Below are 18,387 nucleotides of genomic sequence, written 5' to 3' on the forward strand. Positions count from 1 at the left end.
TGCCTCGGGCATGGATGTGTGTGGTGTCCTTAGTTTAGTTAGGTTTAAGTAGTTCTAAGTTGTAGGGGCTGATGACCTCAGGTGTTAAGTCCTATTGTGCTCAGAGCCATTTTTGAGCCATCTTCTTCCTGTCGGTTAAATTTCGCGTCTGTAGCACGTCATCTTCGTGGTGTAGCAATTTTAATGGCAGTAGTGCAGCTATACTTATTAGCGAGCAAGTGATGTAAGAGATTGATAAAGCGTTTTCGCTACACCGTCCTCGGTCAGCAATAGAAATATCTGAATCTATACGCGTTACATCCTGCATTTACGAGTGTTGCGGTCACATCTTATTAATCTGCAGAAGTTTTTAAAGTTCTGTTACTGAAGTGCACTTGGAATGAAGAGTCACTTTTGGGCAGGGGTGGGATGCGGCGGTGAGTAGCGGGAGTGTGCAGGCTGATGACAGCTCAGAGAAAGAACATCACAAGTCAAATATTTTATTGAAACTCGTCAGACCGCACTTGTAGCGCTACTTTACAGCGCGGCGTTCACGGCCGCTCTCGACACATTCTGAGGATGGCATATGGTCAGCGGCAACGGCAGTTGATGCCCAATGGCCATGGATATCTACACCGAGGAATGGTGTCACCAGGAGCTCGCCCAGCGGCACTCTCCATGGCTGCCCCCGGACGGTGCCTGTGACGTCAGAGCACTTGTAGCTGATGCCAGCCAGACTCCAGTGTCGAACTCCACCTATGAAATTGGCGGCGTGTGGTACCAGGGGGCCCATACCAGCACAGGATGCTGAGTGATTATACTGTCCCGATCCCAATCTGCTACACTTCATGTCAGGAGTCTGGCTGCTACTGGAGCGAGCCTCGAGGTCGCTCGCCAGAGGAGAGGCCCCAAGTACACGAAGGCGAATCTGGTGCTAGAGAATGGTGCAGTGGTAGAGGCTGGAACATTTCGCAGGTGTCCCATATTTCTCTGAGGCCTAGTACAGCCCTCTCGTGTAGTGGCGCCTGGCGGAGGGCTGATACCTTTGCTGAACCTGCGGCTAGCGGCCAACTTGCTGCGCCGACATGCTGCCTCCTGTCACTTTGAAACAAAACGCGTGGCCCACCGATGCAGAAACAGCTTGGCTCGTCCAGTGAGAGCTTCGTCTTACCAGTGGCCTGACGAGATTGCGGAACTAGTCAGGCTTGCGAAGCATAACAGCTCTATTGGTGCAGCCGGCATGTCGACGCCTTAGCGCCCGTAGCTGCCTATGGTTGCTTCAGTTGGTGCTGCTGGCTTCTGCAGTAACGTCGAAAAAACAGTGGAGGTATTACAGTACACTTGCAATGTAACAGACAAAATACGAGGTGTTTTTAACTGGAATTGAAGTACTTTATGCGAAGGAATCTCGCTGAGTCTTGATTTCAGGTAATTTCATCTCTTTAGTGACATTAGAAACTTTCTTGATGCTGCTGTCTTAAACAAGTATTTTATGAACCAGTATTTCTGTAACATCCCAGTATAAGGTATTAGTTTAAGGGAGCCAATGTTATTCTGATACATTTTCCGTCAGTCGAAAAGATCCTCCACATAAACTAAAAATATATTCCACAAGGGAGAACTAATGTATATATAGCGAAAGTCGATATACTGAGGCTTAATAGCGTTTCCGTTATGACAGGTATGATCATAGGCTTGGAGCTATCCTAAGTTCTTTTGCACAGCAGTAGGCTGTATGCCAATAGCGGATTTCATCCTCTCCCTATCTCTTACAATCGTCAAGAACACAAACACTACACATCAGTCATCAAACCCACGAGCACAAATTACTTCACTCGAAACACCATACAAGAAAGTCGGCCGGCCGGAGTGGCCGTGCGGTTCTAGGCGCTACAGTCTGGAAACGAGGGACCGCTACGGTCGCAGGTTCGAATCCTGCCTAGGGCATGGATGTTTGTGATGTCCTTAGGTTAGTTAGGTTTAACTAGTTCTACGTTCTAGGGGACTGATGACCTCAGAAGTTAAGTCCCATAGTGCTCAGAGCCATTTGAACCATTTTTTTTTTTTAAGTCGCCAAAATCGAGTCAACTGAAAGGATTGTATCAGGGCATTTCCAAGGCGCTCAGATGTTGTAGCCCTGTTATGCTATGGTAGTCGGTCCACGCAGTTGCTGGGCTTCAAAATGGTTCAAATGGCTCTGAGCACTATGGGACTTAACTGCTGTGGTCATCAGTCCCCTAGAACTTAGAACTACGTAAACCTAACTAACCTAAAGACATCACACACATCCATGCCCGAGGCAGGATTCGAAGCTGCGACCGTAGCGGTCGCGCGGTTCCATACTGAAGCACCTAGAACCGCTCGGCCACTCCGGCCGGCAGTTACTGACGGTCTGGGAATGGGTTCTACCTGAAGAGGACTGGATTTTCCGTAATCCTTCTAATCCGTTGGTTTTAGAAGGGAAGAAATTTACCCAACACGCCCATTGTAGAAATGGTGCTTAATATCCTGCCAGGGGGATACACTTTACAGCAGGAGCAGGTCAACGTCCAACGACAGTGCCTGCTTTTTCCAACCATTTTCTGACTCTCCGAAAGGTCTAAATAAAATATTTTTGGTTTTTAGCTGCGTCAGGTGGTTAAAGTTGCACGAGCTTTCGACCGAGCTCTCCACGGCCATTGCCAAGTGGTAAATGACTGCCTTCCGTCAATGGCCTCACCGTTACATAATAGTTACACTGCTGGCCGTGACCCCATAGGTATTCAGTTCCTTTACAAATATGGTAATGTTTTCTACCCATGTCCGTCGAACCCTCTACAACTTCGCGATGGCTGGCTCACAGGGTGTACTGAGGTGCAAAGATTATTCTTTAAACTATTTTCTGGAGCTATAGCAAGCGGCTGAGATGGCAACTCGTGATGCCTCTGGGGCATAGTTTATAACGTAGTTATCATTTAGAAGGTCTCAAAGGAGTGTTCCTCCGTAATCAGAAGAGTTTCATTTCATGGGACAAAGTATTGTAAGGTGCGTTCCCTTCCACAGGCGTCGCCTGACACTTAGTTATTTTCCTGCTGTTCTCTGTGAATGTTGTGGTGTAATGAGTGTGGACTTCTTTGGTGAGTCAACAGTTTGGGGGAAAGGTGGAGCCAGTAGCTAGCAGTACTTTACGGGCTTAGTGAAGGAGACATACTTGCTAGTCTTAATTGTGGTCAATAAATTACACTGTTTGTTTTGTGTGCAAAACCGAGAATGATTTTTTTAATCATTCTTTTCCCTGTTGACATTGAACTATGTCCCTTTCGGGTTACTAGAGTAATCATCAACAGAAACTTTGCAAATAGAGAGTTGAAGGTGATTCATTAACTCTTAGCTGTGGTGAATCTTTATAGTCCAGTATTCGGATTTAGCAGTCTTAGCTGAAAGTAGTTACGTAGCGACAGGGCTTTTAACTATTGGCCGTGGCGATGAGAGAAGGTCAGTGCGAGGCTAGCGAGCCTTATTTAGCCTGACTGGATTGTGTGGCACAGTAGACAATTAATCCGGATGCGCCGGAAGCCTTTCTCATGAAATCCGTGGAGCAGTGCGTCGCGTCATTTGAGGAAAGTATCAGTATGCAAGACGCACGTGTTTCTGATCGTCTAAACATAGGCACTTTACTACTTTATTTTGCACTACTTTATTTCATGGTGCACGTTTCATAAATATTTGTAGCCTTATCAGCGTTCCTGGATTCTTGTTCCGTAGTCTTCCTTTCGTTATTCATATAATATATCCACCTTCAACTCTCCTGTCCGTATAATAGCGTGAGAGGTAATGTCGTTGTACTCGAAAATGGGCTGAAGGTTCGTGAACGCTACCAATTTGTTCAGTTTTCTCTCTGATTCATTCTGTCACTAGACAATGATTGTTTTGTGAACTGTAAAAATTAACGGGTGAAATGATAAAGTTTCGTATTTACCCGGTAATTCTACCACCAGACAAAAAAGATGTAAAGTGGATACTGCCGTTGACGCCAAATGCACGGCAATGCTTGGTTGAAATCAGTATGAGAGCGATAAATTTTACCATTAAATCGCTAGACATTTTTATTCATTAATTTTAGCTATTTCAAACTTCGAGGTAACAATACACTAGGTTTCACTGATTTTCTCTGTTGCAATGTTAGTAAAGTTAGACAGAAATTTTGTAAGTTGACAAAAAACACTCGTCATGCATTTCTAACTGTCAGAAGCAATTTTTTCTTGTACAGCCACTCGATAATACCTAAGAAGTTTAGAACTTAACTGGAATCCATAGAATACGCGCTATATACTGGATCTCACTCTTTCCATGTAGCCGGCCGGAGTGGCCGAAAGGTTCTAGGCGCTACAGTCGGGAACCGTGCGACCGCTACAGTCGCAGGTTCGAATCCTGCCTCGGGCATGGATGTGTGTGATGTCCTTAGGTTAGTTAGGTTTAAGTAGTTCTAACTTCTAGGGGACTGATGACCTCAGAAGTTAAGTCTCATAGTGCTCAGAGCCATTTGAACCATTTTCTTTCCATGTAACATTTTTAATGATATTAAGCCAAGTATCTTACATGCTGGATTACACGAAGGAAAGTTTCTTGTGAAATAACTACACCACTCTGTTCAAAGATCTATTTTATTACTCTGCAACTACTTTCGAACTTACCGGTCATTTTCTAACAAAACAAATGTTAAATATTATTGTGGTTAATTCCACATGTCCATAATTTCGGAAAGAAATCTACTACTTCTTATCGCTGTATGAAGTGCTAGTCCAAGGATATAGCGTAACACCATTAAGTCTGGAACTTCGGTTAGATCGAAACTACAGTAGTAGCAGAGTAATAGAAGAATAACTTTCAGCAGCTTGGTGTGGTTATTTTAGAAGAAATTGTCTTCTGTGCAAGGAATGTTGCATATTTTTATGAATATATCACAGAAAAAGAAGACTGTAATTAGTTCATGTGTTATGTTTATGTTAACAACAACGATTCGTTTTTGTACTGTTGAAGTGGGCAACGCAGCACTGGCAAGCAGAACCATTTATCTCTCTGCTATAACTTTGAAATACCTCATTTATAAATGATAACTTTCCCGGACCGTGTCATTTAAACCAGTTGAATATGCAACAGGTAAATTCAATTAATGCCAGTGAGATTAAACTCTTTATAATTATTTCTACTATTAATTTATGAAATACGGTTGTATGAACTAAAGGATGACAAATATGATTACCTCCGTTTGCATCGAAGGCGAAATTGAAATGATGTCGTCAGTTGTTGGATAAATTCTTAAAGGAAATAAGACACGAAAAACTATTTATCACGAAGAGCAAGGGGGGTAGTAGGATTGGGGTGGCGGGCAGGATTCTATGATCGGCGTATCTTTGTTTTAACTCGTATCACCATTGTTTGTGGCAAATCACGCTTTGCTGACCATGGGTAACGAACGTCACACCTCGATGCAATGAAATCGTACCTTAGAGGTACTTCAAGCAGTATTGCAATGGGAGCTGTGTGTTCTTTTGTTCCAGGTGTAATTATTGACCCATATTCTAATCCAGCAAACAATGTCACCGTGCACATTCTATCACTATCTTATCATGCATCTCTGGATCCATGCTCACACAAACCATTCGCTGTTTTAATGCTGTTCTTTCCCGTATTTCAGACACCTAGGCCTGACACGTACTCTGTACGTCGTGATCTTTAACAACTACTAAAACTTAAAGATGACATTCTAAAATGCTGCTGTCTTCCTCCGTGTTCAACTCGTGTGTAAAAGGCTCCCACGTTTCATTAACTCTGAAAAAGAGGTGCAACATTTGGTTTTTATACTGGTGCTAACTGTTAGCTTTCCTTCCTCGTCACATCCCTGGGGCATCTGAACCACATCCAAGTTCCTTGTCGAATGCCATCTAACCTCGTTCTTGATATGAATATGGCACCATTGAACTCTATGCTCTCTAGTGTGACTGAACAACACGTCTAAGCATAACATGTATTCGTGGGAAATTATATTCAGTAATAGCACAGTCATGGAAAGCATGCATTTTCACTAATTTATTTGTACGAAATCCTTATATCTATTTCCTGCAATTAATCACCTCCTGAGACTCTACATTAATTTTAATTCAAGCTCCCATATTCGTCATGAGCCATAAAAGTAGTTTCATACATTTGCTCTCTCCATCGTCCCTTATATATTAAAGGAACATTGGGACGTAGTAGAACATACATGTACAGGGTGGAGCAAATCAAAGTATCCGGGAGAACAGAATTTGAGGGTACAAAGAAACGCAGCAGAGCAAACGAAGCACAATACTAATCTGATTATAGCAGGTGTTGAAAGTGACCATCTTTCATCTCTAGGTACTTTTGGGCCGTCGTCAACAAGTTGCTGAAGGCGGATCGAAATTGAAGTGCTGAAATTGCTGTAATTTCATCCGAAATGTTGTACTCCAGTTCTTCAAGATTATGAGTGTTGTTGCGATACACGTTGGGCTTGAGGTCTCGCATACTGACAAAATAGGTGACCTGGGTGGTCAGCTAGGGCAGCGACGAGGATGACCTCTGCTAATAGCTCTGTCAGGCGTAAACACTGTGTAAATGTGCTCCATGATTCGGCGGGCAGTATGGACAGTTACTCCATCCGACTGGAAGGAAGTGTATGCGCATCGCGGAATTTGGCTACGTGCATAGATTCACGTCCAGTTGTATCCACTCATCCAGGCCTCTTTTATTTGCCTCGCCGTGTAGATTTATATTGAAATGGAGTAGTAGTGAAGATCGTTATCCTGACGGACGCCTACAATAGTGATAGAAATGTTGGAGTCTTTTACACAAATATGTGCACAAAGTTTTATTCTAACAGACGACTAGTTTTGAACAACATGCATGAGAAATAAAATATTATTTTGGAGGTCAGCAAAAGTGAGCAGTACTTATTTCCTCAATAACTTAGTTCTTTGCACACTCACACTGGTTAAAACTGGTATCATATTAACTATCTTCCAAAACTCTATTAAGTTGAATAAACTACACTATCAGACGCAGGAGGTACTTCATACCAAACTACCCCTGTCTGGAACCTCACAGGATGGCGTTACTGGAGCGGCATGTTCTTGGCATGTCGCTTTTCCAGCCGTCACTATCTTGTTTAAAATCCTACTGGCTACCTCTGCTTCATGTACTTCTTTATATCTCTACACAAAGCAGAATGGCCTCCTTTCTGTACCTACCACCAAGGGAAAACTCTTGCCAGTATAGACGATTGAAGATCTCTCCTCCGAATAAGTTAGACATCTACATCACAATCCGCAAGCGACCTAATGGTGTGTGGTGGAGGGTACTTCTTGTACCACTAACTGAACCCTCCAACCCTGTGCGCTCGCGATAGCTCGTGAGAATAATGATTGTCGCTAACCCTCTCTGTTGACTCTAATCTCTCGAATTTTCTCATTACGCAAGACGTATGTGGGGGGGGGGGGGGGGGGAAGTACTATCTTGGCCGACTCTTCCCGTAAAGTGCTCCCTCGACATTTCAATAGTAAATCTCTCCGTGATGTACAGCGCCTTTTTTATAAGATCTGCCAGTGGAGTTTGTTGAGGGTCTCCGTAACGCTCTCGCACCAGCTAAACGATCCCGTGACGAAACGCACTGCTCTTCGTCGGATTTTCTCTATCTCTTCTACCTGGTAGAGATGAACAATAAGAATCGGTAGAACAAGCGCCTTTTACGGCACTTAGTTCGTGGATGAGTTATATTTCTTTATGATTTTTCCTAGGAGTCCGAGACGGGAATCTGCTTTTCCCATTATTTGTTTTGTGGAGCTTTTCCACTTAAGGTCGCTCTGGATAGTTACTCTTACATATTTTAAGGTAGATACTGTTTCCAGCGGTTTGTCATCAATAGTGTAGCTGTCCAGTAGTGGATTCTTTTGCTACATATCCGCAATATGTTACATTTATTTACGTTTAGTGCAAACTGTCAGGGCCTGCACCATTCATTAATTCTCTGGAAGTCATTCTACAAATCGTTACTATCTCCTAACGTTCTCACTTTCTTACAGACAGCTGCATCATTTGCGAACAGCCTTAAATAGCATCGGACGCTTTCTACTAGATCATGTATGTGCATAGTAGACAATAACGGTCCTATCACACTTCCTTGGAGTACTCCGAAAGTTATCTCTATAACTGTCGATTTTTTCCGTTAAGAGCAACGTGTTGAGTTCTATCTTCAAGGAAATCTTGAATCGTAAAAAAATCTGCTCCGATACTCGGTAAGCTCGTACTTTTTGTATTAAACGGTAGTTCTGCACGATGTTAAATGCCTTCTTGAAGTCAAGGAACAGGGCACCAACCTGAGCACCGTTGTCTATGGTGCAGTCGGTCTCATGGAGGAACATAGCGCGCTGAGTTTTGCAGGATCTCTGTTTGCGAAATCCGTGTTCATTTTAATAGAGGCTATTTCCATGATCAACAGTCAGATACGAAGCTCCACTATAATCGGTCTGCGTTGATAATGAGGTACTCTTATTGTATTCCATTATTAATCTGAATTCACTTTCGTCTGAGGAAAGAGAAGAAAAGTATGACCCATAACTATGGACAGCTCGTATTTGGTAAATGTAATCCAAATATGTAAATTTCTACGCCAGTTGCTGCCCTCTTTTGCACTGATACGTGCCACCTGGGAAAATATTTACAGTGAAAGAAGTCGCTTGAGCATTATCGAGTTCGCCGGACGGGGTGGCCGAGCGGTTCTACATGCTACAGTCTGGAACTGCGCGACCGCTACGGTCGCAGGTTCGAATCCTGCTGCGGGCATGGATGTGTGTGATGTCCTTAAGTTAGTTAGGTTTAAGTAGTTCTAAGTTCTAGGGGACTCATGACCTCAGAAGTTAAGTCCAATAGTGCTCAGAGTCATTTGAACCATTATCGAGTTGGGGAATGCAGATCTGAAGAGAGGATTTGTTGCAAACCACTGGAATACGATTACCTAGTTTCTAATGTAAAGAAGTTGTTTTTCTCACAACAGCAAATAATTTTTAGCTTTTCGGCTACACAAAAGGAATTATTGATACACTCTTATCCATTTACTCGTGCACTCTTGTTCACTTTCCTTACGTTGTCAATTCTGCGCCATTTCACAGTTTGCAAGTATCACTATTCGTGTATGAACTCGAGTACATTTGAAAACGCATGCGATCTGAAATTTCACCTGTGCTTAATGAAGAACACTCGCAGTAGATAGGAGAGCCACTTCAAGTTAAGACAAAATAAAATTTTGGTCCAGACTTCTACATGTGCACCTTCATCAGCATGGCAGAGGATACATTTTAATGGAGGATGTATGAAGCATTGGTCCCGTATAAGACACTTATGGAGCGTAGAACGAATACTGTCCTTAGGGCTCTGTGAGGAGTGTTATTTGCCTAATTTTATGTGTACGAAACAGATACGTAGAAGGGCGCAAATTATTCGAAGCTTTTACCCGAAAACGACGGTTCTTTAATTTCTGTTATGAAATTCTTTCGAGATCTACTGCACACTCCTTCGAATTTCTTCCAGCCAAGAGTTTTTTTTAATTCAATCTTTATTTTAAAGTCACGTGTCAACCAAACACGCCAGTGACCATTACGAAGCTTTGTAGAAATTCGATGATCCCTGCTAGTCCAAACTAGGCACTATTGAAGTATGGTTTTCACAAGTATTCTGTGTACAATCTCTTGCAGATAATTTGCCGCTGCCCAGTGTCATAACAGTGGATACCCGGTAAGAGCACTGCCCATGAAAATCAAGGTTTCGGGTTCGTATGGCCGCTCCGCACCCAGTTTTACCCTCCCAGTAGCTATCGAAACAGCGAGCTCTCCGCTGCAGAGCGAAAAACCTCATCAGATTCCGCTAATGATTCGTAATGTACCTTGTGCTTTACCTTCAGCTGAGCCTACATGATTGTTCTACTGCATTTCGCAACATATTGCTGCTTCCAAATACGTATATGTAATAACTGACTCTAGTTGTGACTCACTGATCATGCGGCCAAATGATAAAAGATGGTTACACTTTGTGAAGATCATAACTTTACATTTCTTCACATCTAGATGTAGTTGCCAGTCTTTGCAGCAAGTAAACATTTTCTCGACTTCTGACGGGAAGTTATCGAAATTGTTAACGGATGTAACTTCCTTTTATGGAATTTCAAAATCTGGTAATAATATGAGTCTGCAATTGACACTACGGGCTAAATTATAAATATTTAAGACTAACAGAAACGATCGTATTAGTCTCCTGTGGGGCCTTTCAGATATTACTTCAGAGTATGTAGATGACTGTGCAGCCGAATATATTGCTTCGCCCTGTCAGTCAGAAGTTTCTCGTTCCAGTCAAAAAACTGGCTAGATACCACACAGAAATAGTTATTCTTCAGATGATACTTATGCGGTAACGAATACAAAGTTTCTAGACGTCTATAAACACCAGATCTACCAGGTTTCCTGTTAATCACGGCACTGGGGTTATAATGTGTAAAGACTGCGGGTTGATTTTCATACGATCGAAGTTTTGAGAACCAACGATGAATTCCATAGAAGATAGTAACTTGTTCCACGTAGGTTATAATGTTTGCTAGGAGTCTGCTACAAATATTTACGTGAGATACGGGACGTACTTGCTGTGGACCACAACTTGACCCATAGCGAATACTCGCATATTGAGAATGAACGATAATTCTTCGTATACTCTGCCATACGTAAATGGCGTTTTTACATCAAGAGGACTTTTTACAATATACTCAAATCTGGCCCCTTAATATGGGCTCTGAAAGTAAGGAAATGCATTGTGCCAATTGTAATTAAATTCCAAACAAGGTAATATATCCATGGCAGATCAAAAGCATTCGTCCGACCTATTCTCGAATACTGGACCTCAGTCTCGGAATCTCATAAAGTGACTCGATAGTGAAGTTAGAGAATATTCTGAGAAAGGTTGCATGTTACACTACTGGCCATTAAAATTGCTGCATCACGAAGATGACGTGCTACAGATGCGAAATTTAACCGACAGGAATAAGATGCTGTGATATGCAAATGATTAGTTTTTCTGAGCATTCGCACAAGGTTGGCGCCGGTGGCGACACCTACAACGTGTTGACATGAGGAAAGTTTCCAACCGATTTCTCATACACAAACAGCAGTTGACCGGCGTTGCCTGGTGAAACGTTGTTGAGATGCCTCGTGTAAGGAGGAGAAATGCGTACCATCACGCTTCCGACTTTGATAAAGGTCTGATGGAGCCTATTGCGATTGAGGTTTATGGTATCGCGACATTGCTGCTCGCGTTGGTCGAGACCCAATGACTTAGCAGGATATGGAATCGGTGGGTTCAGGGCGGTAATATGGAACGCCGTGCTGGATCCCACAAGGAGTCGAGATGACAGGCATCTTATCCCCATGGCTGTAACGGATCATGCAGCCACGTCTCGATCCCTGAGTCAACAGATAGGGGTGATTGCAAGACAACAACCATGTGCACGAACAGTTCGACGACGTTTGCAGCGGCATGGACTACCTGCTCGCAGAGCATGGCTGCGGTTACCCTTGACGCTGCATCACAGACAAGAGCGCCTGCGATGGTCTACTCAACGACGAAACCTGAGTGCTCCAATGGCAAAACGTCATTTTTTCGGATGAATCCAGGTTCTGTTTACAGCATCATGATGGGCGCTTCCGTGTTTGGCGACATCGCGGTGAACGCACATTGGTAGCGAGTATTCGTCATCGCCATACTGGCGGCGTGATGGTATGGGGTGCCATTGGTTACACGTCTCAGGCACCTCTCGTTCGCATTGACGGCACTTTGAACAGTGGACGTTTCATTTCAGATGTGTTACGACCCGTGGGTCTACCCTTCATTCGATCCCAGTGAAACCCTACATCTCAGCAGGATGATGCACGACCGCATGTTGCAGGTCCTGTAAGGGCCTTTCTGGATAAAGAAAATGTTCGACTGCTGCCCTGGCCAACACATTCTCCAGATCTCTCACCAATTGAAAACGTCTAGTTAATGGTGCCCAAGCAACTGGCTCGTCACAATACGCCAGTCACTACTCTTGATGAACTGTGGTATCGTGTTGAAGGTGTATGGGCAGCTGTATCTGTTCACGTCATCCAAGCTCTGTTGGACTCAATGCCCAGGCGTATCAAGGCCGTTATTACGGCCAGATGATGTTGTTATGGGTACTGATTTCTCAGGCTCTATGCACCCAAATTGCGTGAAAATGTAATCACATGTCAGTTCTAGTATAATATATTCGTCCAATGAATACCCGTTTATCATCTGCATTTCTTCTTGGTGTAGAAATTTTAATGACCAGTAGTGAATGTCTCGGTCTGGTCGTTGAGGAATTGTCGCGGACATACTTACTGAACTCTAGGGGCATATGCTTGAATACCGGATTACTGATAACATTCACAAAGAACTCGTTTGAAGAAGAGCTAAGCAAATATTTCACGAAATGTCCTCGATAGTGAAACTACTAACATTTGATCTTACATGAGGTTAACAAGAGTGGTTTTCCGCGCATCCTGTGTGAATGAAATATGAAGAAGAATGGTGATAATGATAGAGGTACTCGACGTAAACTTGTGGTCTTTACATGTAGATTTAGTTTTAAAATAATATTGTTGATACCCAAAATACAAATAAACTATCTCCTCAAAAGTTCCTTCAAGGGTGCATGAATCTACTCACGATCTGTTTGTTAATTGCCACCAGGCCGGAATGGAGTGGCATGCATTCAGAGGAGAAGACTGCTAAATGAAAAAGCCTTGGTATTGAGGTACTGCCTGAACACAGTGCATCACATGTTGTATGAAAAATATTTTATCCCCAGCGTCATCGTTCTGGAATTCCTCTTTTAATGATGCCCTACAAATCCGTATGGCTGACAATCTTATCAACAGGTACGCGTCGTATCATCTAAGCATTGTCTTGAATCCAGCACAAACCTCCATTAAACGGAAACGGGAGGAACAAGAACCTTCGATTTCTGACGCTACGGAGCAAAACGTAGGGAGTTAATTCAGCTTTTAACCAAAGCAGTACACTCATTGCCCACTGTGCACACGCGCAAGGCTTGTCTTCAGCTTTTAACAGGCAGTGCTATCAGCGCTACTTTAACCTGCTGAGACTGCCTCCCCGTGCATGACAATTCCCTTTCCTTATCCCAAGAAATTTCGACACCGTTGCCCGAGTATTACTAGGTGCTTCCTCCAGCAGTTTTACACAGCAACAACCATCATCTAAAGACCTCGAAGAGTTGTGTCAAAGAAATGTTGTCGGACTTGAATAATATTACAGTGAAATGAATACCTTTAGCTGCATACAGGCATTCATATAAGTCAACGGGGACAGTTGAAAATGTATGCCCCGACCGGGACTCGAACCCGGAATCTCCTGCTTAATGGCAGACGCTCTACCCATCTGAGCCACCGACGACACAGAGGATTGTGCGACTGCAGGGATTTATCTCTGGCACGCCTCCCGTGAGACCCGAATTCGCAACGTATTGTCCCGCACTATATTCGGAGTGCCCCTGCCCATCATTCATTACTCGCTGCTTTACCGCCGACTCCTGTAAGAGTTCGGGCACTGTTTGTGCATCCGCACGGAAGAAGATGGTAAAATGGCCGGTGGGCATTAAGATGGCAACTGTTCTTTCGGACATATCTGAAAGAACAGATACCATCTTCATATGTATATTGAACAATATTATCTGGCGACAATCCCCGGGATATGTATTTGCAACAGGTCGTAAGGGTAATACCCCTTATGTCTTATTTGAAATGATATTCGCAGGTATTTAATCTGAGAAGGCACAATATGCTGGAATTTCACACTATTCCTCAAAAGATAGAAATTGTTTCACTTTTGAGACGACTGTTGTAATAGGCTTGAGGTTGTCTTTATTTTTATTGTATTGTTCCCCGCGGTGATACATTTGGAATGTTGTACTGTATGCACAAATTACGGAGTGTTCTGCGTCCCAGTGCGGTTTATTGTTAAAGTTCCGACAGCGTACGTCCCTGGAAGAGCCAACCAAGATCTTGGTTCCCACCTGCGTGTCTCTCGCGAAGAGGCCATGAAAATAAAATCAGATATTCGAACCCACGCCTTGGTTGACCAGCAGTATTTCTTCCAGCGAACCATTCGTAACTGGAACAAGAAAAGGGAGAAATGGCACTTTTACACAAACTTCCCTCAGTCACACACTGTTAGGTGCCTTGCAACCATTCTATGCAGATGTAGATTTCTGATACATACAGTGAAACCATACTAGAATGAACTTCCAGCGAAGCTAAACGAGCACCAACAAGTATGAAACTACTGAAGCACAGTACTCTGAGAGTGATTGCACACACTTAAAAAGTTGCAAGAACAGTCGAATCGTCTCTGACAACATGACGTGCTCCTATACAATAACGAGCAATCACATTTTGGCAACAGCTGTAACGTATTACTATCTTTACGACGTTTCTCATAGAGCCATATACATTGTCTCGCATTTCTAGCTGCTTCGCTCACACAAATAATGATAAAAATTCATAAATTCAGGGTCACCACCAGCCCAAGCCCTTCCTAACCATTCAGAAATAAACGGAGGTGGAAAATTATTAATTTAATTACTTTAATAATTCAATTACAAGTATGCAAATTTCTTTAAGTAGCCAGATGATTAGCACTCCATATCGTGCATGAAGCAACTTGATTAATTCAGGATTGGAAATCGGAGTAAGTGGGTATGATCAACACCACTGAATTTATCTTTCACGTAGATTATTTATTGTATCTAAGTATTTGGTAGCACATCCTAACTACACATAACTGGTGCCTGACTAGAAACATTTAAGTAAGAACTACATGAGAATGCAACAGACCACAATTTAACTACAGCAAGAAGAAACACAGAAAAAGGGGGTGGGAGACAGTGGTACTATCATCTCTTTGCGTTCATGCCATAAAAAGATCTCAGTGAGATTCGCATTACAATTCTATGCATGCACTATTCTGGACAGAGGTTTAACCAATGAACGAGGTTGCGCGATAATTATTCAACATACTAACTGCGTATGCTGCTTTAAAACGGCCGAACTAGAGCACGTGGTGCATTCCGAATCGAACTGTTGTGCTGCTTTGCAGGAAGCGCACGAAAGAACAGATATTCTTGCAGAAATTATAGCTCATTAAACAAGCAAACTGTTAAAATAAAACCTATTGCTGTGCCGTGGTGGACCAGAAGGGTCATTGATTACCAAGCACGTGGCACAAAATCGACACACAAAGACAAAAGCAACTTCCACAAAATATAAGATTAAAAATCATACTCACTTCGAAACAGTATTACACTCACGCACGGTTGAAGTGATCCAAAGCAGCTTTTCCTAATCAGACTTACCGTTTGAAATTCTACTTCATCGTTGTTCAAAATGAACAAAGTAACTTCCACGCTTTTAACTCAAACACCCAAAAATCGCCTATTTAAAGCAATATAATTATGATATGTCACAGCTGCAAAATACTAACGCGAATTCTTTACAGACGAATGGAAAAATTGGTAGAAGCAGACCTCGGGGAAGATCAGTTTGGATTCCGTAGAAATATTGGAACACGTGAGGCAATACTGACCTTACGACTTATCTTAGATGAAACATTAAGGAAAGGCAAACCTACGTTTCTAGCATTCGTAGACTTAGAGAAAGTTTTTGACAATGTTGACTGGAATACACTCTTTCAAACTATAAAGGAGGCAGGGGTAAAATACAGGGAGCGAAAGGCTATTTACAATTTGTACGGAAAGGAAATTGCAGTTATAAGAGTCTAGGGGCATGAAAGGGAAGCAGTGGTTGGGAAGAGAGTGAGACAGGGTTGTAGCCTCTCCCCGATGTTATTCAATCTGTATATTGAGCAAGCAGTAAAGGAAACAAAAGAAAAATTCGGAATAGGTATTAAAATCCATGGAGAAGAAATAAAAACTTTGAGGTTCGCCGATGACATTGTAATTATATCAGAGACAGCAAAGGACTTGGAAGAGCAGTTGAACAGAATGGACAGTGTCTTGAAAGGAGGATATAAGATGAACATCAAAAAAAGCAAAATGAGGATAATGGAATGCAGTCGAGTTAACTTGCGTGATGCTGAGGGAATTAGATTAGGGGATGAGACACTTAAAGTAGTAAAGGAGTTTTGATATTTGGGGAGCTAAATAACTGATGATGGTCGAAGTAGGGAGGATATACATTGTAGACAGGTAATGGCTAGGAAAGCGTTTCTGAAGAAGAGAAATTTGTTAACATCGAGTATAGATTTAAGTGTCAGGAGGCCGTTTCTGAAAGTATTTGTATGGATTGTAGCCATGTATGGAAGTGAAACATGGACGGTAAATAGTTTGGACAGGAAGAGAATAGAAGCTTTAGAAATGTGGTGCTACAGAAGAATGCTGAAGATTAGATGGGTAGATCACATAACTAATGATGAAGTATGGAATAGAATTGGGGAGAAGAGGAGTTTGTGGCACAACTTGACAAAAAGAAGGGACCTGTTAGTAGGACATGTTCTGAGGCATCAAGGGATCACAAATTTAGCATTGGAGGGCAGCGTGGAGGGTAAAAATCGTAGAGGGAGACCAAGAGATGAATACACTAAGCAGATTCAGAAGGATATGGGTTGCAGTAAGTACTGGGAGATGAAGAAGCTTGCACAGGATAGGGTAGCATGGAGAGCTGCATCAGACCAGTCTCAGTACTGAAGACCACAACAACAACAACAATTATGACACATTCGGAAAAATAACTCGCTCTACATGCTTCAATTAAGCTGAGGTTCGTAAGTATTTCAATAGTTAAACATAACGGAGTTCTAACTCAACATGATTCCTATCACCTGAAACCCATCTTAGGAGCAACGATACGTACTCACCAAGCGTTCACCGAAGAGTGCCCCCTTCTCTTTCGAGACTACCTAGTTCCCCGTGCAGCGGAAGCTATCAGAGGGGTAGCCCTCCGTCACCAACCGCACACACAAAAATAGCCTTCGACTAAAATGGGTAAACCTCTCTCTTCAGGTACTGGAAACCTAAGTTGCTCTCCTTCGAAGGAGAATCAAACAAGACAAAACCGAGACCCCACATTAAAACACACATATAATATTTAAGAGGCCTTATTTGAGTGCTCAGTCTTTCTGGAAGAGTTCAGGAATTGAGCTAAAATAAGGTAGTAAAGTGAATAAGTTGTACCGAATTCGACAGGCGTCTTATGAAACGATTTCACAGAGACGTTTCACAGCACACGTCAGTGGTCGCTTGGCGGCCGTCAGTGGTTCTAGACTGACCTTTCTATATCGTTCCGAGCAATAAGGAAGAATCGAACGAAGATTCAGGCCGACGCCTTCAGTATAGTACTATACAGACGGAACAAAAGTTTATTGAACCATGGTGACCTTTTTTTAAAATTAGAGCCAGTATAGTTCTTTATTTATTTTTTAATCAACTTAGTATTCGTTTAAGACGTGAAGTAAAGTAAGGCGGCAACTCACGTGGCAGACGCGAGAAGGGCACCCCGAGGCAGGTGACGTCACGCAGCGGGCGGGCGGCGTCGGCGGGCAGGGTGGTGACGCGCGCGCCCGGGCCACCGGCCGCGCCCCCGCCGCCGTCCTTGCACGAGCACATCGTGTTGAAGCCGCACGGCGCCACCTGCTCCGCACCCGACGGCACCAGGGTTGCCAACAGCAGCGACCACCGCAGCCATGGCGGCCACATCTGCGAGCAGCGTCGTCCGACTACATTACTCTATACAAGTTCTCTTGATCGTTTACTCACCTCGCATTTACTCGTTTTTGACTTTATATTGGCTAATAACGCTATCCCAGAATTAGTTATGGACCACGTTTGTTGTATGAAGATAAGAGAGAAATTGGTCGCTAATGTCAACAGCTATACGTTGCGTAGGCAATCTTCAGTGGGACTGTGGTTACTGCCCAGAACTGTGGCGGTTGTGGGGCCTAAGTGACCAATAGCTTGTGCCTGTGGCGCTGCTAGGAATTCCTGTCTCCGCTGCTTGAGATAGTCCATATGTCTGTTCCCGAGGATGGAATTCAGGCATTGACAGAGTCCCGGATATAAGGGTGGAAAGTGAAAAGGGGTCGTGTTATATTGACCACACTACTTTATATGTTCGTCTTACAGGTATGAGCAGCCCATAGTGGCCGACACCACAAGCCGAAGGTGAAAGTGGAGAGAGAGTGTCTGAGGGCACTGAGCTGGTATTCCAGTATGTACAGTGAGATTAGAACACAGTAGAGAAAAGAATAGGAGAAACATGCAGAGAGACAGAAAACTGCACC

The 18,387-nt window shown here is 43.2% G+C and overlaps 1 protein-coding gene across 1 annotated transcript in view; it reads right to left on the minus strand.

Moving 5' to 3' along the window:
- LOC126456632 (chaoptin-like) overlaps positions 1 to 17,803 on the minus strand; it is a 157,166-nt gene extending 139,363 nt beyond the window's left edge. Inside the window, exon 1 of the mRNA XM_050092376.1 lies at positions 17,581 to 17,803. Within this exon, the coding sequence (XP_049948333.1) occupies positions 17,581 to 17,803 (223 nt within the window). The remainder of the gene's footprint in view (positions 1 to 17,580) is intronic.
- Between the last annotated feature and the right edge of the window lie 584 nt (positions 17,804 to 18,387).

The sequence above is a fragment of the Schistocerca serialis genome, chromosome 2 (genome assembly GCF_023864345.2).
Source record: "Schistocerca serialis cubense isolate TAMUIC-IGC-003099 chromosome 2, iqSchSeri2.2, whole genome shotgun sequence".
Classification (NCBI taxonomy): domain Eukaryota; kingdom Metazoa; phylum Arthropoda; class Insecta; order Orthoptera; family Acrididae; genus Schistocerca; species Schistocerca serialis.